The sequence below is a fragment of the Callorhinus ursinus genome, unplaced genomic scaffold (genome assembly GCF_003265705.2).
Source record: "Callorhinus ursinus isolate GAN/ISIS: 27379988/994484 unplaced genomic scaffold, GSC_fseal_2.0 scaffold28, whole genome shotgun sequence".
In the NCBI taxonomy this organism is placed as follows: domain Eukaryota; kingdom Metazoa; phylum Chordata; class Mammalia; order Carnivora; family Otariidae; genus Callorhinus; species Callorhinus ursinus.
In genome coordinates this window covers 14,172,655-14,192,391 of record NW_027397090.1, presented here as the reverse complement: position 1 = coordinate 14,192,391, position 19,737 = coordinate 14,172,655, and the positions used below count along the sequence as shown (strand labels likewise).

General features: G+C 47.2%; 1 protein-coding gene across 3 annotated transcripts in view; it reads left to right on the top strand.

Moving 5' to 3' along the window:
* Nucleotides 1–19,475, top strand: part of GLIS3 (GLIS family zinc finger 3) — a 468,639-nt gene extending 449,164 nt beyond the window's left edge. For all 3 annotated transcript variants that reach the window (XM_025891681.2, XM_073878148.1, XM_073878147.1), the window contains 2 exons: nucleotides 15,943–16,125; nucleotides 16,941–19,475. In XM_025891681.2, coding sequence (XP_025747466.2) covers nucleotides 15,943–16,125; nucleotides 16,941–17,077 — 320 coding nt within the window. In that variant the 3' untranslated portion in view covers nucleotides 17,078–19,475. The remainder of the gene's footprint in view (nucleotides 1–15,942; nucleotides 16,126–16,940) is intronic.
* Nucleotides 19,476–19,737: the final 262 nt, after the last annotated feature.

Below are 19,737 nucleotides of genomic sequence, written 5' to 3'. Positions count from 1 at the left end.
CGCTAGCTGACATACCCCCAAAGTGGTCATATTATCTCAGAAGAGGAGATTACCAGAAGGGGAAATTGTGATTAGCCCAAATGACACAGGGAGGGAAGTAATGAACTATGGGAAAGAAAGTAGGGGCACCTGGGTGGCTCTCCCAACTCTTGATTTCTGCTCAGGTCATGATCTCAGGGTCACGAGGATCCGGTCCCACATCAGGCTCCACACTGAGCGTGGAGCTTGCTTAAGATCTCTCTATCCCTCTGTCCGCCCCGCCCCGCCCGCCCACCAAAAAAAAGAAAAAAAGGTAGATGAAAAGACTTTAGAGTCAGGCAGATCTGAATGGGAACCCTATGGCCAAGCCATGCAGTGCCTGGATCTCAGTTTCCTGGCTCTTACTCGGGAGGTAGCAATACCTCTCTTTCAGAGTTGATATAAGAATGAGAGAAAATGCGTAGCCTGTAGTAGATGCTCATTTAATTAGAGCTGGTTGTTGTTATTGTTATTTTTTCTTCCGTGTTCCAGATGCTGGGTGCTCTGGTACATCCACTTGTATTGTTAAATCCTCAAAATAACATTAGTAAAAATACCAGCATACCCTGATCTCCCAGGCGAGGCTGCGAGATGAAGCACCTGGCCCCACGTCATACACCTAGCGATGTCCAAGCTGGTTTGGGGGACTGTCTAACCCCAGTCCTTCACGATGTTGCCTGTAGATCCAGTACGATGGAAGTGCTTGGTTGCTTGGGAATTCTGTTTGTGAGATGTGGATGTGTGGAGCTATTACTGACGGGGTTCCTTCCGGGGCTAAAATTCTGCAGGCATTACAGGGACTGTGGTTCGTGAGACAGGGGTCTCCCACCGGCCACTTGATCTCGTGTCTTCTGCATCAGGCAGTGTGGCAAATGCTTACGGTGCCCTTTCTCATTGAACTCATAACGACACTATAAAGAAGGCATTGTCTACTCCCATTTTACAGATGAGGGATCTGAATCGCTGAAATGTTAAATAAGTTGCCCCAGATTTCTCACTCTCGAAATGGTGAAGCTGGAAACTACACGCAGACCCTCTGACCACAGAGTCTGTGCCTCAGCCAGCCGATATGTCACTCTAGGGAAGGGGACGCTCTCTCTCTCTCATGCCTCCAGTGGGATTGCCCCATGGGGTGTGTGTGTGTGTGTGTGTGTGTGTGTGTGTATCATAGCCTCACATGCGCCGTGTTTGCCTCTCGAGCACACGCGTGCAAGAGTAACTGTTGGAACCTGCATTACTATCAAATCAGGGCTATTAGACTCTTGGCACAGTCCTTAAAATACAGTTTGAAAATTCTCACTGATTTTTTTAAATTAGAAAAGAAAAAATTTACCTGTTTTTTTTTTTGATGCTTAGTGTACTTAGGCTTATAAAGAGTTTAAGTTGTTTTCAGCAACGATGAAAGGTAAAGACTATTAAGACTATTAATAACTTTTTAAAAAATATTTCATTTATTTATTTGAGAGAGAGAGAGGGAGAGCACAAAGGGAGCGGGAGAGGGAGAAGCAGGCTCCCCTCTGAGCAAAGAACCCAACGTGGGGATCGATCCCAGGACCCTGGGATCACGACCTGAGCCAAAGGCAGTTGCTCAACTGACTGAGCCACCCAGGTGCCCCAAGACTATTAATGACTTTTTAGATGTTTATAGAAATGAAATGTATGTGTGTATGTGTACTTACATAAACTTACATGTATATACATACATACACACATGCCCTGTTATAAAAATGGGCTTGCATTCTGCATTTTATTTTATGACTTACTTTTTATTTTTATTTTTTTATTTTTTATATTTATTTATTTGAGAGAGAGAGAGAAAGAGAGAGAGCATGAGAGGGAAGAGGGTCAGAGGAGAAGCAATCTCCCCGCTGAGCAGGGAGCCCGATGCAGGACTCGATCCCGGGACTACAGGATCATGACCTGAGCCGAAGGCAGTCGCTCAACCAACTGAGCCACCCAGGCGCCTGATCCGCTCCTTTTTAAAAAAATTATGTAGTACGTACAGGAACATGTCATTTTTTTAAAATCATTCCCCTACTGATAGACATTTTTTTGGTTTTATTAACAATGCTATATTAAATCTCTTTATGCACATGTGAGTGTTTACATGAACACCCTCACACACCTCTGTATCTCTCTGCATACCTTCTTCAGGAATTATTTCTGGAAAAGAAATTGCCGGTTTGATGGATATGCACATTTTAAAGTTGGGTAGATCCTGCCATAGATCCCTTAACGAAGACCATGCCGGTTTAGGCTCCACAACAGAGCAGAGTGCATGTCCCCACCCTAGACATCGTCAGTCATTTTAATTCTCGACAGCGTGCGCAGCAACGTTATTTTGCATTTTCCTTTGGTTAGTAATGTGATTCAGCATCTTTTCATATTTGTAGTGAGCTCTAAAGGTAGTTTCATTATAACAAGGATGAAGTGGTCGTAACTGCTGTTTGGGGGTTTATATATATATATATATATATATATATGTGTGTGTGTGTATATATATATATATATATATATATATATATATATATGTAATATATAATATTACTTATTAAGCACTTTGCTCGCTCTTTCACCCTGCCAGGCAGGCTGTGTTGCTCACAGCATGACTCTTTGTTTTCCTTAATTGGAACCCAAAAATGTATCAAAGAGAAGGAAAATATCCAGAAAATTTCTGTTTCATTGACTATTGTGACTTCTCTGTCAGTTAACTTAAAAACATTTATAGAAAAGTGTTTGATGAACATTATTACAGATCTAGTGCTTTTTCATTCTTAATTCTGGGGAATTAATGACATTTTTTTTCCAGAAGCAAACGTTCTGTCTTCTATCTGAAACTCATGAAGTTTAGCCTCTGATGAATGGAGCTCTTCAAATCAAGTTAAATATTTTCTTATAACTCTATTTTACAGGCTGCTTAGTTGGACTCTTCAAGGCTGAACATATTAATGGCAATCTCTGTCTTGTGATTCTTGTATTTTTAGCTGGAATTTTCCTTGTAATTGTGATAAGCAGTTCATGGCTTAGAAGAAAAAATGTGAATAGCTGTGGGCTATTTATTTCCTTAAAATAAAGTGGGGGGAACCCAACATCAGGATATATGGGTGACCGGTAATGAGGACACTGTGTTAAACAAAACAAAAGAGCAACAATGAAACCCCAAAACTGCCTTGATCTGCACTCATTCAGATCATCTGGGCTCAGACCATGTTGCAGAACAATCCCAGTTTCCTTAGAATTTCTAGTTGGTTTACTTACATTGTGAGTTCCCTTTCTGATTACAGAAAATTTCCCTCCCCAACCAGATTGTTCTGACTAAACTCTCCATTTTGTTCTCTTGCAAGGTCTTTAAGAACTAGACTTCGTAAGATGCAGCCATGAAGTAAAAACATTCAGGCATTTTTCTAGATCATTTAAGTGTAACAACCAGCCCTTCCCCCTCTACATTCCTCCACCAAACCCAGTCTCATATCACACATCGCAAAGCACAACCTCTTCTTCACGTTCTTAAATTTTCTCATCATTATGGCAGAATGATTCCAGAAATCTCAGTTAGCCAAGTATTTACCCAAGGTCTTTTTTGCACCTGTCGATCTGGGCTGGTGCAGCATTTTTATCAATACTAGTGAGGTCAGTGAGGGTACCTACATTTATATTGCAGTGTGTGTTTTATAAATTACTCTTCAGTACAAAAGTTTTATCAGTACCTGGTAACTATAACAGAACTGCTCAGTAAGATGTTTGTTGTATGAATACCTGAATTCTCATTATAACTTTGTGAAGAGAGTAGGAAATATATTTCTGCCCCTATTTAGAGATGGAACTCAGAGTAGTTGATCAAGTTCCTTGACTTGGCATGGTTTCGTAAAAGAGCTCAGGGCGTTCTGTGGATGGGTCAAGTTACCTAATTCTTCTGCCCACTCTTTTTCCCATTCAGGTTCCATAGTCTCTCTGGCACCCAGCAGAAAAGGGTGGCTTGGAACAGCAGAACTCTCCAGGTCACCTGGACCAGGCCGATCATACCTTCATCATCTTTGTTTCTTCCTCCATTAAAAAAAAAAATAAAATTCCGTGTTAGAACAGGAGGTCATGCTGAAAGGCTGTAGTATAGAAGGTTCATAGATCAGAATCTTTGAGCTTAGTTGCTCCTATTGGTCTTTCATTTGGAAAACTTTCAGTGAGAGAATAGTCCTTGCGGTCCCTGTGTAGGCGGGGAATCATACCATCTATGTATTCCCTGTAGCACTTGACAAAATTTTAGATGCTTAATACATACTTAAAATTCAGGACTCTAGTGTGCAGTGGAATGAGATGAAGCAGGAAAGGAAGGACCCTGCAGACTATATACACCCATCAGAGCACAGGCCCCCAGATCATGAAGAGGGGGCCCCATCTCACACTTGTGCCAATGGCTTGAGTTTATCTCCTGAACCTCTGCCTCACAGTAAAGTTCCTGTTGCATATGATTAGGCCTCCCCAAATATACTGTCTAGAATGTTAAGTTGAGATGAAATCTGGGTTGGAGGAGAGCAGTAGAGAAATATATGTCAGTGGGTTTGAGATAGCAGAGTGGACGTTCCACTTACAAAACCTTAAGACTATCACTGGATTCCAGGATTGGTGTCACCCCCTTCCGTCCGACTGCCGGGAAGTTTGCCCACTCTTAGATTGAGTGCTGGAAAATTGTATAATCACAGACTTGGATTCAAACAAGCAAGAAGTCACCTAGTTAGTGGACCAGATATATTTTGGGAACCTGGTTACAGCTAGACAACAGAAGTCTAGGTCACAAGATCACTGTGAGGCCCACAGTAAGACCCAGACTTCTGAGTCACGCAAATGACGTCCCATGATTTCACCTTGACCAAGAACTTAAATGTGTGGGAAAGGCACGGGGGTGGGGAAGGAGGCCACCTTAATCCATATCTGCTGGGAGTATCATCCAAAGGCTCTTGAGGGCGGTCACTATTTCTTTATCCCCGAGAGTCCTCAGCAGAAAGGGCTGGGGACCAGCTGAGGAGAAGAGAGGCCCATGAGAAGCACTCTCTTCTTCCATTTCAAATGAAATCAGAGCTGTTCTGTGTTTTCCTATTGGTCTTTCATTTGGAAAACTTTCAGAAGATTAAAAAATCCTCCAAAGATGTTCTCAGAACCTCTCACTCTTTAGTGTAAGAAATACCTTGTTCAACATGAATATTTCCAGGCCGTTCACACAGACGTTCTGATTCACTAAGTCTGCCTAGAGCTGAGTTGGAGCCGATGCTGAGAACTCCGTGCTCCCTTGGCATGCTTCTCCAATCAGAGATAATCCAAAGGAAGCAATTGGCCCGTGGTAGAGAAAGTAAATACTTTCCAGCTTCCTTCTTCCTTTACTTCCTGGGGAAGTCCTGTAAATATAGCACAACCTCAAAGCTATCAAGACCAGAATGGCTCGCCTAGACCCCCCCCCCTGGGGGGCGGGGGGGCTGCAGCCCTTCTTTTAATCTCTGTCTGGGATCCTCTTCTTTGCTGGACCTTTCTTACAGCAGAGTTTGCTCGGAAGGCCAAGGGCACCCAGAATTAAGTCTTCATTCTTTGCCATTCTTTCCTTGTTCTGCTTCAGGCTCAAATAGCCCGGCGGGGGTTGGTGTGAGCTTTATGGGGCAGAGCCGTCCTCAGCCAGGGCAGGTACACCTCTGGACTCAGGGAAAGTAGGAGGACAAGTAGCACCAGGCTTATAATCAGACAGCAGGGCTGGAATCTGCAGTGGGTTTTACTGTTTGCCAGGTATTTCCACACCTCCTATTTCATGTGACCCCACTCAGTAGGAGTACCCATACAAGCGGCGGAGCCTGCTCCTAGAGAAGTTCCCAGCTCATTCTTGCCAACGCCAACCAGTGGCCACTTTGGGATGATGTCACTTCACACGACCATCAGACCCAGAAAGGCCAGATCCCGAACCCTCCATTCTGGGCCTCGCAGGTATTGAGGATGTTTGAGTCGCAGGCAGGTGTTGGGGTGTGGGCGGCAACTCGTGGGCGACGGGGCAGTGAGCCCCATCCATTTGTTCCTTCTGCTGCTTTCTCCTCCCACCATGAGGATCATGCTGCCACGTGCGTAGTAGTATCCCCCTTTTAGACACAGGGACTCTCAGGCTCAGAGAGGCCGTGGTTTCCTCAAGGCCACACAGCTGGTACGTGGCAAAGCCCGGCTTTTGGATCCATTTCAGACTCTTCGGGTCTTCTGGATTTGAGAGTCTTCATTTTATGTCATTTCCAAGTGTTTCATTATCACTGTCAGGATTCACTGAACCATTTTACTATAACTGCAGATACCCACACATGGCAATTACTGAGACACATTGCAATTAGTTTACTTTGGCAGCTTATCACTTCTGAGAATTTGGAAGCCAGAGGCCACCACGCGTTAGGGGTTTGGGGGGGTGGAGGATATTTAAATGAAAATGGATTACATCTCTGAACCAGGAGTGTTTTGCGCCTGCCGTCCTCCCTCTGCTCTGTCGCCTTTCCCTTTTGTCCCTGTCAGCAGCAGGCTCTGCCCACTCCCAGCCCCTTGTGGGACCCTTTGCAGACATACTAGCAAACCCTCTCCCTTTCTCCCAACCCTGCCCTGGACACAACACCGAGGCCAAGTGTGGCTCGTGGTAACAAACGAGCTTTAGCAGCTCGTGCAGACCGTTGAGGGGCTGTGAGGGGCGCAAGCAGAGGAAAGCACCGAGTGTCCTGAGCGCATCTCTCTGTGACCCGCCAACTGGGAGCAGATGCTCCAGATGAAAATGGCGCCCTTTCTTGGATCTTGGTGGGACCATGCAGGAGCCTCTCGGCCAGAGGGCAAGGGGACCAGGCAGTTGCTCCGGTGGTCGACTTCTGAACCACTGTCCCCGGGCTCCCACAAGAGGAATGTGTCCAAGTGGAATCGTAAGGGTTATTATGTCCATTATTTTCCTCTTTCTTAGTACAGTAGATGCTTAAATGTCAGTCGTAAATAGCTCGAGTGCTGTGGAAGCTGGTTCAGTTCTCAGCCCAGAGAAAAACCTGTCTTCCTCACCCAGTCTGTGAGCCGTCCCTGCGGCTTCTGCATTTGTAGACTCTGTGTCAAAATGAAGAGTCCGTTTCTCCACCACTTCCAGGGAGGAGACTGAGTGGAGTTCTAGCTAGATGAAGACCTGGAGGATGTTGCTGGCCATGGCCAGGAGCCAAAAAATGACAACCAAATTGTGATTCCACTTTTAAGAGCAGTATCATTTTGTACTTGAGGGCGGTGGCTTATGAGAGGGAAACATTTCTAAAGAATTGCTTGTACGTTATACAGAATCTAGAAATACTTCTGAGCTCATTTCATGGCAATAGTAATTGCTCTATTTACTAAGGGCCTCCTACCTGCCAGGGAATGCAATATATGCTTTTATAAACACACTCATGTATAATGCTTTCCACAACCCAATAAAATAGGTGTTATTTTAAAAGATAATGAGGCTCAAGCAGGAAAATAATTTGTCCAAATTGGATAAATTAACACAGTTGGTTAATGGGTCATCCACGATTCAAACCCAGATCCAAGTTGTTCGTGCAAGGGGTGGAAATGAAATAGTGACTAAATCAGAAAATTGGCCAAAGGAAGTGTCTAAAATGTCTCTGTTTCTACTTTTGAGGGTTTTTAGAATTTTTTAGCAGTTAGGTGATTTTATTGATTTCCATTAATGAATTCAATGATTTTCTCCCTAATGAAAGTGTTTGTACGTTATGAAGTATTTGTCCAGAGTGAGTAAATTGCCTCTGAAGTTGGCAGTAAGGGACGTCAACAGAAATGGCAAGACTGTGTTTAAAATGATTTGGTCCATGAGCTCAAGCCCTAGTAGTCTGTATGAGCTCTGTCACCAAAAGAGACCAGGGTTTGATTTCTAGCTCTGAAAACTCGGTAGCTCTGAGGATTTAGGTAAGTTATTTTAACTTCTCTGCTTCTTTGTCTATAAAGTGGGGACAACACCGCTTGACTCAAAAGTTGTCGTAAGGATGGAGATTTTCTGTCTGAAACATGTAGGACGGTGCCTGACGTGGAGCAAATAAATATTAGTTCCTTTCCTGCCTTCTGACAGAATTCTCAAGCAGTTGGCATAATGCTAACCAAAGTGTTCCACAAAAATGCCCAAGCAAGGGGATTGCAAATGAGAAAGCCCCGAACTTAGTAGGAGCTTATATAGTAGCTGTTTGAGTCCTGCTGCCCATTTGTTCTAAGATAAAGGCTAGATCCATAAATAATTTCAAATTTCTGGATGTTTGGAAATATTAAAATGGTTGCATGAATTTTCCACTTTTATTTGCATGGCATCGTATAAGCAAAGTACTGGTTATAAAGGCAGCGAATGCAACAGGTCCTCTGCTTCCATCTCACTGTCTCTGCAAATGGGAATGTTTGCTTGAATCACCTGCTTACAAGGCAAGAATATCAGGGGGCCACCCGAGAAGGAATCCTACAAATTTTCTCATACAAAGTCACCATGTGAGTAGTAAGCGTGTGATTCCCTGGGCCCTTCTCTGAGTAAGGTTGGAGTGCATAAAGTCAGGCTGAGAAGTCAAGATGCCAAAGAGCATATGCTTCTGGCCTTTGGGAGCTTTAGCAGAGGCTCACCTGTGTTTTCCTCTCTTCTTCTGGATGGCTTGTGCCATGGATCACAGAAGGTATTCAAAGGGGGTAGCTCCAGGATTCCCAGGGAATATGTGCAAAGAGCCATAAGAGTATTGGAGAAGGAGAAATTAGGGGAGCAGGGTCATGTGTCTGCTTGGTCCCTGTCCCTGGGCTCTCTGAGCCGTGCCCCCCCCCCGCGGTCCCGTTCATCACCCAGGTTCACCCATGCCCCTGCTCGTGCAACAGTTATAGGACTGAGGCAAAAAAACCCCTCTACATTTCCTAAAGTAACCCACAAAATTATAGTCTCTGCGGAAAAATAATTAAGTCATAAAGCTCATAAATACATATCCTTCCTCCCACTTGGCTAGCAAACGGCTGTACCACCCAAGAGCTGAGGCACACCAGCTGTCCCTACACCTCTCAAATCTGCGCGTCTTCCTCCCGGGCACGAGCAGGTCAGAGCCACTGACGGAGGAAGACTGTCGGGGCTGGTCCTCAGCAGAGCTGGGGGGCGGATGCCCCCTACTTGTACCTGCCACCACGAGCCAGGGCCGAACAGAGGGAACGGCTGTCAGCACGCAGCCTTCTCTCTCACCTGTTGCCTTTCCCTCTTCCTGTCTTGCGTGCATGCTGGAGAAGAGAGTCAAGACTCTCTGTGTCCCTGAAAGTGTCCTTTATATCGTCCTACAGAGTATGAAACGGTGTTCCTGGGTTTCTTGTGGGCATGTTTCTCGTTCTTTCTCACTAAAACATCAACTCCAAGAAGGCACGCCGTGCATCTTAGCCACCGTTGTGTCTCTGGCACTTGGGTGCTTAGTAAATAGTCCTTGAGTGAGTAGAAGTATAAAACTGGAAATGCTTGTGTTCGTAGAAGAAGACAAAGCAGCACGTGGAGAGCGCGAGTCTTCACACGGTCTTCCTTTCGGTCCCCTGGAACCTGCGCGTGTACCTTGTCAGGCAGATACTGTGAACCCCTCCCTTTACAGAAATACAGCAATGGGGGCAAGCACACACGGTAAAATCAGTGCTCCTTCTGGAAGGTCAAGGAAGCAGCCGGCTCCTGAGGCCTGGCCGGGGCTGAGCATGGCAGTGCTTGGCCTGACCCCTGAAAGGATCTCCCAGGGGCACACAGAAGCGGGAGGGTTTTTCCCATCCAAAGGGCTCAGGGGGGCTTGGGAAGTGATGGCCTTTGTCATGGTTTCTGAGAAGACTCACAAAGGGTTCTGCCAAGCCTGCTCAGGAAACGCCTGGTTGGGGAAGTAGTTCTGGGAGACCTCGCCATGGCCTGTGAGGGGCTCCCCCTGCAGGCTGTCCGCCTCTCTAAGTTGTCATCGTGGTCCTGGCAGAGCTTACCACGAGGTGGGGGCGGGGGGGGGTGGTCAGTCTTTGATTCTGCACACCGTCCATCCAGCGCTTTTCCTGTTGCCCAGAGTTTGGTGGTGGTTCCCAGCCTCATGGTAAAGGAAAATGAGAATTCTGTTTTGCAAAGCCGTCTGCTACATAAACAGACCCACTAAGTACACAGCTCCCGACGCAGCCCCTTGATGAGGTACCGGCTGATGATATTCATCCCCGTCCAGGGGGTGAACTGTTGGGTCGAGCCTAGGTGTCGGACTTGACGCCACCCTCCTGTGGTGGGGCCGCTGGAGATGGGACTGGACTTGCTGCCACTCCCAGCGGGCCCGGCAAGCTAGGCAGAAAGTGTGCGACTTGTTTCCTTTTCCTTCGCCTACTTCCAGAGGGGAATGTGGCTCGCTCCTTCAGGAGTGCTGAAATGCTTCAGACGGTCACTCGTCAGCCCTCCGGAGGGTTGCAAGCCTGGTGACCATTGTTTACTTACGGATGTATGTATATTCTGGTTCCCTCCACAAAGATCGGAGTGGTGGATTTTTAAGAAAAGATAAATGTATTGAGGAGTCCAATATAAATTCCTATCTTGGAGGCCACGAGTCTAAGAATCATTGTCTGGCTTTTATTGAAACCCTTGGTGGTGGGTCGTGTGTTTTTCCTCCAGGAATTTAACCAGAGACATTTCTGAAACAAAGTCTGCTAACGCTGGGAAGGCGGAATGCCCGAGAGCTTGCTGTCCAGGACAGGGGCCACGAGCCGCACGTGGCTACCTAAGTTTTAATTAATTAAAATGAAACAAAGTGAAAGAGCCATTTCCTCCAAAATGAAACAAAGTGAAAGAGCCATTTCCTCCACTGCACTAGCTCAGCCACTGGATGCTCCTGTACCAACAGCAAGACAGAGGGAGAACTCGATCGTTTCCATCATCGAAGAGAGTTCCATTGGGTGGTGCTGCCCTAGAGAACGAACACCCTTCTGTCATCGCACTTAGTCACACAGTTCCTCTCTCCTTGGACGTCCCCCACCCCCGTCCACTTCGGGAAGGAAACCCACACCGGCTTCGGGGGGCCTAGCAGCAACAGTGACTGCAGACTCTTGATCGAACCCAAAATCACAGCGGCATCAGTGACCCTGTGGGACAAAGGGGAACGTTTTTTGAGAATGAAGTTTAGTGATGTGTGAAGCGCATAGAGAATATTATGGGGGAAAACAGAAGACCAAGCAATATATGGAACATTCCAGTTTTGTGTAGCTATATCTGGCCATATCTGAATGTGGAAATAAAAAAAGCTTTTCCTTCTTTGTTTATACTATTCTGCATATTCTGGTTGGTACAATTCCATACATTTTTTTAATATATATAATTAGAAAAACAGGTGTGTTTTCAGAAGGGAAAAAACTGCCCAAAATTGACAAGAGGAGGAATGATTCTGCTTGACATTCGGGAGCTGCAGTTTGGGTAGATCCAGTTTATCTGTAGATCCTTCCCTGTCCCCCAGCCCTGCCATTTTTGGAGGCAGAATTATGGGGGAGGGGTGATTCTATAACCGGAGGTGACAGCTAACAAAATTATTGCCAACGTGAGTCTCTGGGTGTGTTCTTATGCTGCTATAACTGTGTGTGCTCTCGCTCCAGCTGCATTCTCAATCCTCGAGGACAAGGTATTACCTTGTTTCTTGGTTTCTCCGACGGCCCCTTGGCCAGCACCGACGCACGGACTGACAGAGTAGCTGACCTTGCCGTCACTCTTATGCCCATGAAATGTGTTAACATCTTGCTTCATTTTGCTTTTGGTCCGAGAAGTAGAGTTCCATCCAGATTCACTCCACGAAATCCAACAGCTGGAATACAGGAGCCATTCATCAGAAAATGGGTTAGGCTTTCTCAGGATTTGTGTGTGTAGCAAGACCCTAACGGAATTTTTAAAAATTTTGTTACTTTTATGGAAGTAGCACTGGGAAGAGGGTCTGTTAAAGCTCTTGGATTTGACCACAGCCATCCACACCAGTGTACTTGGCATCTCCAAGTGACTGGCTTCTCGGAGGGAGGGATTTCATAAAGAGGATTTTCTTTCCCCAAGTTGGCTGTGAGAGTGATCCAGCATGCTTGCGGGGCCATTCTGGTTTCAACTGTTTTTCGTGTCAGCCAAGACATCCGCAGGCAAGAATTATAGTCCACTCTGCCTTCTCACACTGATCCAGGCAGCCGGGCAAGTCTGGGGGATGGAACCTGGTGTGTGCTCCACATGACTGACCTTCTGTACTCACACATCACAACACTCAGATGGAGGTTGAAGCCAGGCAACATTCCTGCTCTCTTAGAAGCAGGAGGGAAGATAAGGAAGAGAGAGAACTGGGTTTTCACGAAAGGCCAATGAAGGTCTCTATCCGTGTACCTGACATACATGAATGATTAACGTCCCTATTTGGGGAGTTGTGGGACTTGAGTGAGAAATGGCTTCTCTTCTTGGAAGGGCAACAGTACACTGAGGAACATTATTGGGGAATTGATGGGTAACAAATCTGAGCAGAGCCAGCAGAGTGATAGAAACAGCAAATACTGTCTCTTCTCCTCAGTGAGGAGGCATTACATTCTAAAAAACCAGCCATGGTGGTCCATGGTCATGCTTTCCTCCTGATATGTGTGCCTGGCCACCAGGTACCCAAAATCAAGATCAGTCCAAGGAGCCTCCCAAACCACAAAGCCGCTCATCCCAGATTCCTTCAAACCACTTAAACTTGTTGCTGTTTTGAGCCTGCACGGGGGTGAGTGAAGAAATCAAGCTATGCGTTAATTAGTGCAGGATCTAGGAACCAATATGGACAAGATACATACAGCTCAGATCCCCACAGGGACAACAATGTTCCAGAGAATTTTGCCTGGGAAGTGGGTATGCACCTCATGCCTGTTGCCATGTCCATTCCCACACTGGGTTATTATTGAAGGACTTACCCGTTGCCCTTTAGAAAATTTTATTTCTCTTAATAACTAGGGTTTTTTTTTCAATTTCTGAGGACTAAGTTGTTATAAGATCATGTCACTTTTTAATTTTACTTATTTAACAAACATGTATTATATAAAAAATATACAAGTATTAATTATATAATTATGTTATCAAATTATATTCTATAATATGTACATATGAACTCATTTAATCTTCATAATAACTCCGTGAGGTATAGGTACTACTTTTAGCCCCATTTTACAGATTAGAAAATAGACTCCAGGAGGCTAAGTAATTCACTAAGATTACACAGTGGGTAAGTGGTTAAGTAGGACTCGAGCCCGGGAAGTCTGGCTCCAGCAGACTTGCTCTTCACCACTATTAAAACTCAGAAAAATATAAAGCCAAAAACCCAGCCTTAAGACAACCATAAAAGGTGGCCTTACCAGGGTGCCTGGGTGGCTCAATCGGTTAAGCGTCCGACAGTTGATTTCGGCTTAGGCGGTGATCTCAGGGTCTTGAAATCCTGCTTAAGGATCCAGCAAAAGCTCTATGCTGGGATCCTGCTTAAGATTCTCTCTCTCTCCCTCTCCCTGCCGCTCACATGCTTTCTCTCTCTCTCTCTCTCTCACTCTCTCCTTCTCTAAAAAAACAAAGAAACGTTGCCTCACCATCCATGCTATTACATGGACCTGCCCGTGACTGCACCCAGTCTCCACATTCAGTTTTGTATCTTGCTCTTGTTTTCTTCTGAACCTTGTATAATGGTCTTTCCCTGTTGTTAAAAACTCCTTGTAAATATTTTTTTAGTGCCTACTTAATATCCCCATCATGTAAATGTACCACTCTGCTGATTCATCCCCTTACGTTTGCCCGTTTGGCTCTTGGGTTTTCTGTTCTGACTAGCACTGTAACGACTACCTCTGTGCAGAATTTCTTCTGTTCTTTGGAATAGACTCTGAGAATACCTCCTCAGAAGTAAAATCCCCAGGTCCAGGTGTACGAGTATGAACACTTTTCGGGCTCTAGATACAGGTTGTCCAGTGGTTTTCCAAGAAGCTTGCACCTTCACAGTGTCTGCAACACGGACAGAAGTGACTTTGTCATTCTCACACCTGCACCAAGAATGACTTCTAGAAATCTTTGCTCCTGTGATAGATAGAATGTGGTATTTTATTATTGTCTTGACTGTATTTCTTTGTTGGCTAGAGGATTGAGCTGGTCCATATTGGTGGATCAGTTATCTGTGTCTCCAGGCGGTCTGGTTGGGTCCTTTGCCCATCTGTCTATTGAGATCCTACAGAAGCCTTTGGGGAATCCAACAGAGAAGGGTCAGTGGTTTCCCATTTTTTCTTCTCTTACCTTGACATGGTATCCCCCCGAATATTTTTCTAGTCTATACTTCCGTACGTGCTTTTAATCTTCCCCCCAAGCCTTATGTGCATTTTTCTCTGGATTCTGTATAAAGTATTCTAGTGTCTGCTTTGAAAGGATAGTACTTCATTTCCTGCGAGTGTGCCCCATGCATAAATCCACATGGGTCCCTCCGTCTTGGATCATAAGCTCCTAGAGGGCCAGACTGTGTCTTTAGGAGCAGTTCTGCACACATGCTTTGGGGACGTCCCCAGCAGCCACAGAGCCCCTGGCCAAAGGTGATGTGAGCATTTACACGGGCCACCTGGAGAACACTAACCAGAAATGGGAGGGTGATAGCACAGTAGGCTGGATGCGTCACCATGCCCTGGTTATACTTCAAGAGAGCTGGGGAAAAAAAAAAAAAAGATAACACCTCCCCTACCTATTGATCATTAAGAAGAGGGGGCCGTTCTAGTGGAGGAAGGCACACAGGACTAGGGAACCAAAGCCCATGAACTGGTCCTGTGTTCTCCATCATTATGAACCATCAATATGAACCATGGGTCACATTCTCTACTAAGCCCTCATGGGTTTTTCTACCAGAGTAGTGATATCAGTAATAACTGATGTTCTGAAGCACCTTAAAATGTCATATATGGTCTTTCTTCGCCCTAAATCTTCACAATAGTCAGTGGAAACAGTGATGTTTTGCAGCTGAGCAAACAGATACAATGAGCTACAACTCTCCGTTCAATAAAGCATCGAGGGAAGATTTCATTATTAGATTTGCAAAAGCATATAATGCAGGAAAACAGTCCATTGACTTAAATGTATCATGAGGCCAAGTGGAAGAAGGAAAAGGTAAGGTATCTTGGGGTGTGGAGGGATTGTGGAAAAGAACCACCAACACCCCCCAGGAAACCTGTGTCACACAAGAAAAAAACAATGAAAGAGTTTAATGAAACAAAATCAGCAGAATGTTGATGATTATTTTCAAATATTAAGCAGTCTTTCCTCAAATTTCTTCGTTACATGATATCTTGCAGTTGTCCCAGTTACTGCAAAGATTAACAATAATAATACAGCACATCCCATCCTACAGGATACTCTATGTACCTATTCAAAATAGTCAAAAGTCTATAAATGTGTATGAACTTCTCTGTTAGAAGGGACAGTTGGGTGGATAGATCTATGTTGTTGATGTTGTTGTTTTCAGGTGGGCCTTGTTAAGGGCGTGTTTCAGGTTTTACCAAACGTGAAAAGCAGAATCGAATATACGATAAAGGAAGTTAAGATAGGCTCAAAACCCGGTGGGAGGGATGGGGTAGGCATGTTCTCTGTGGGTCAGGCCTGCCGTCTCTGGGCCTCTTGAGAGCATCTAGGGGAGGGCAGAGTCCATTCAGCTGCCCATCCTGGAGCAGCAGGTAAAAATGTCAGAAGCCAACAAGCTTTGACAGCCCCTGATGGTAGCAGAGCTTCTGCTCAAAGTGTGCATTTCAGAGGCTCGCTCCAAAGATTTCACAGGTGGGCTTAAGAGTGAGAGGCCTCTTGTCACGTGAAGCCAGGCCGCGTGAGGGTCTAGCTGCGCCAGGGCGGTCCTGGGGACTTAAGCTCTGTAGGAGCTCACGGCCGTGCTTGCATTGCAGGATTTTACGGGCAGCTACAGACATTCCGCCCCCCCCAGTATCCCGACTCCCAGAGAGCCGTGCTGCCCAGCAGCCCCTGCAGCGGGGCACCTTCCTTCGAGGACTGCCTGGCCCCCACGCCCATGGGGCAGGCCGGCTTTGATGTGTTCCACAGAGCCTTCTCCGCTCACTCGGGCATTGCAGGTGGGTGGCTTTCTGTGACTTAGAAACTCCGGCAGACTCGCAGGTGGGACCAGGTGGGTTTGCCGTGTCTGGCCCGGACAAGGCTTGACCTGGCACATGACCGCATCATGTCCTGTTGAATCTGCCCCTGAAATGTCTCTCACCTTCATGCTCCTCTCCAGCCCTATGCCCACCGCCCTGGCTCAGGGGGCCATAGTGTCTCTCCCAGACCATGGCAATAGCCATAGCCTTCCAGGAGGTTCCCTGAGTCAACTCGGTCTTTACCCTTCTGCCCCCCATACTACCATGAGCATTGCCTTCCAAAAATGAAGGCTAAAATAAGCCCCTTTCCTCCTGGAACACTTTAGATAGTCTCCAGCCGCCTAAACTTAAAGGCCCCCATGAGATGGGCCAGATCACATAGGCCCGCCTTCACGCACGTCTCCCTACATGTGCTGCACCTGAACTTTGCCCAGGCACTTGGCCCCACAGCCCCTCCCTATCCATCTTTGCGCTCTGTTTCCTCCTTCTAGAATGTTCTTTCCTTATCTCTCCATCTGTGAGAATCCCATCTTTATGACTCAACTTTAATATCGTCTCTTTTTTGAGGCCATCCTCGCCCTTGCTTAGAACACTTTTACTTCTACTCAGCCCGTGTTTTGTGCCAAGACTAATTGTGGCCATCTGCCTGCAAGTCCACCTCCCTCCCCACTGAGGTCCCTGAGGACAGAGCCGCTGAAGGGCCTAGCCCTTGGCCCCCCTCAGCATTTGCTGCCTGCACATACAGTGGGTGTGACCAGGCGCGATTGTTAACTTTCCTGTTCTTTCTCTTCCAGTGTATGATTTGCCTTCAGGGTCTTCGAGCCTCTTCGGGGAGTCTTTTCGCAGCGGACCTGAGGACGCCACGTTTCTGCAGATCAGCGCCGTGGACCGCTGTCCTAGCCAGCTCTCCTCTGTTTATACTGAAGGCTAAAGGCTCCCCTGGCCTCCACCCCCACTGACACCCAGAACCTTTTTTGTCACTTGCCACCTTTTATTTTCATATTCTCATAGACTGCATGAAAAGGTTGTCCGCCTCATTGGTGGACCCTGCAGAATCACAGACGTGTCTCTGGAAGGCAGGACTGGCCGGAGCCAGGCTTTGCAGGAATGTGTTCAGTTGTCCTTTTTCTCTCTGGGTTTGCTGGTGACCAGCAGGACTGGCTTTTCAAAGGGAATTTAGAGTCACTCTACCGGATACCTGTGACTTCCGGCTGTCAGCTCTCAAAGGACACCAGTGAAAGGATGCGTATATGAACATACAGTCTGGGGATCACGCTTGCGCAGAACTCCAAAGAGGGAAGGACAACCCAAACTGCCGGAAGCACGGTGAACTCCCCCACTGCTCCCCGTCCCCGCTGGCTCCTGCAAAATCAGGCAACAGGGGAAACCTACATCCAAGCACAGCTTGGGCTCAACTCCTGGAGAAGCCCTGGCTCCTGGCACCGGCCCTGGCCTGGCAGCCCAGGGAGCTGGCTGCCTCTCTCCTCTTACTATGCCCATGCTAACCAATTGCTTTTCAATATTTCTCCGAAAGCAAAATAAGAAGGTTCTGTCAAGCACAGTCCCTTGAAAGGCACTACGACTTGTTTTATATTCCAGCAACTTATCTTAGTTCTTTTATTTTTAAAGACTTGTTATTTACATCTACTTTTAAAGGAAAAAAAAATATTTAGAGGTCTGTTCTTTGGATGGAAAGAAGTAGTGTAATCACCCCAGTTACGTCCATTTTGCCACCGCTGTAGCTTGGCCTGGCCCCACCTCACGCACCTGTGAACACCTCCCCCCCCCACAGTAGTTTCGCATTTCACAAAAGTGACCTGAGGGAAAGGGGGTGGGCCCAGCCCCCTTCCCAGGGCCGTAGCGGAAACCCTGGTGGGTTGACTGTTCGGTGACTCCACCTCGAAGACCTCGTTCCATGGAAAAGATCGCTTGACTGGTTGACCCATTGCCTCCACTTGGTACTGTGCTGAGTGATGCTAGAAGGTGTGAGAACAGGGACCCCCTGATCTGAGATCCTGGGTTCTCTCAGAAAACCCAACTAGAGGTGCCCAATGTCCAATGATTTTGCATAGCTTTTGCTCACCTCCTTTCGGATACCCGCTCAGCTGTCTGTCTGTCCCTCCCCCGTACTGTCCTCTCCACCCTTGCCATTATTCTCACCTCCTCCCGTCTGCAGTCAGCACACCCACCCGCCCTCGCCTGACCATCCTTCCTCCCCGCAAGGTCTGCTCTGAGGCAGGCAGAGGGAAAGTCCAGGGAAGGTAAGCAGAAGAAGTTAACTTTTTTCCCTGAAACTCTCCTTTGAGAGCCTGGGATGTTCACAGAGCTCTTGGTCATTTGATAGCAACCCTGAATAGGAAGCCACTTTCTGGGATGCGTTGACAAAGCTATTAAAAAGATCTTCAGTCCCACGCGTAGATCCTAAAAAGTAGCCACACCCCAAAGACACGGGGTAAAGCCTGACATTCCAGAACTGTCACATTTCCGTTTCTTTCCTCTTGTAAAATGAAACAGTGCCATTTGTCCCACCGAGATCATTACAGTCTCCAACAAGAGTTCACCAGCACGGTGTCACACTTGGGACCCGGGGACAGTTTGTCTCCTGACAGGCAGGTCCCCACAGTCGGGCTGCACGGGCTGGACTTGATCCCCATGTGCCGTAGAGTGAGGGGACTAACGAGCCACGTGGGGGGGGGTCTCTTTTCCAGGGCCCAAGGTCAGTCTGCTTCCTTGGACTCGTGGGCTCTGATCCGAGAAAGGCCACCATGCAGGCGTCCAGAGCTGCAAAAGAGCGAGGTTACTCACTTTACAAACCTCTGCTCTGCTTTACGAAACAAGGCTCCTGAGGCTTCCCAGCCAGACGAGCTCCCAGCCTGCGAGTAAAACGCCAGCCTCCTTGCAGACGTTGTGGGTTCTGTCACTGGGTGTAAACCAGGACACATGCATGCCAGTGCTGCCGTCCCCCGCGGGTCCCTGTGCCCCACTCCAGAAAGGAAGGTAAGCTCTGATAGCATTAGACGATGTGTCCGTTTTTAAATTCCTTTATGAGGAACTCGGATCATACTTCGTACTTTGTGTGACGAGGAGGGAAAAGATGAAAAGCAAGGGGTTATTGCTTCGATTGCAGGGATGTCAGCCCTGCCTTGTGGCTTTATATAGTTTGAAGTGGACAGCGGGGAGAAAGACAAAGCCAGACGCCGAACCTCAGGCCCTGTGCAGGTCATCTTCCTCTTTGGCTGGAGGAGATGCCCCTGCGCCAGTGTCTGGTCGGCCCGTGTGGCCTCACGGCGGCCCCGCCCCTGTCTCTCGTCACTGCTGGGGGCGGGGGGGGGGGGGAACACCTGCAGGGCCTCCTTCCTCAGCAGGAGAGGGCATGGGTGTGAGCTTGTGGCGAGCGGGACCAGTGCAGGCTGCAAGCTCGTGTCCCCGCGCATGGCCCTCAGTGTTTCCTGGTGGCTACGGGTTTGAGCTCGGCCCTCAGGGCCTGACACAGGTTCCTTGGAGACGGCCCAGGCTGTCCTTGGCTTCCAGAATCTCACCTGACCTTCCGATCTGTCCCTTGCTGGCTTTCACATTGCTCAAGATTCATAG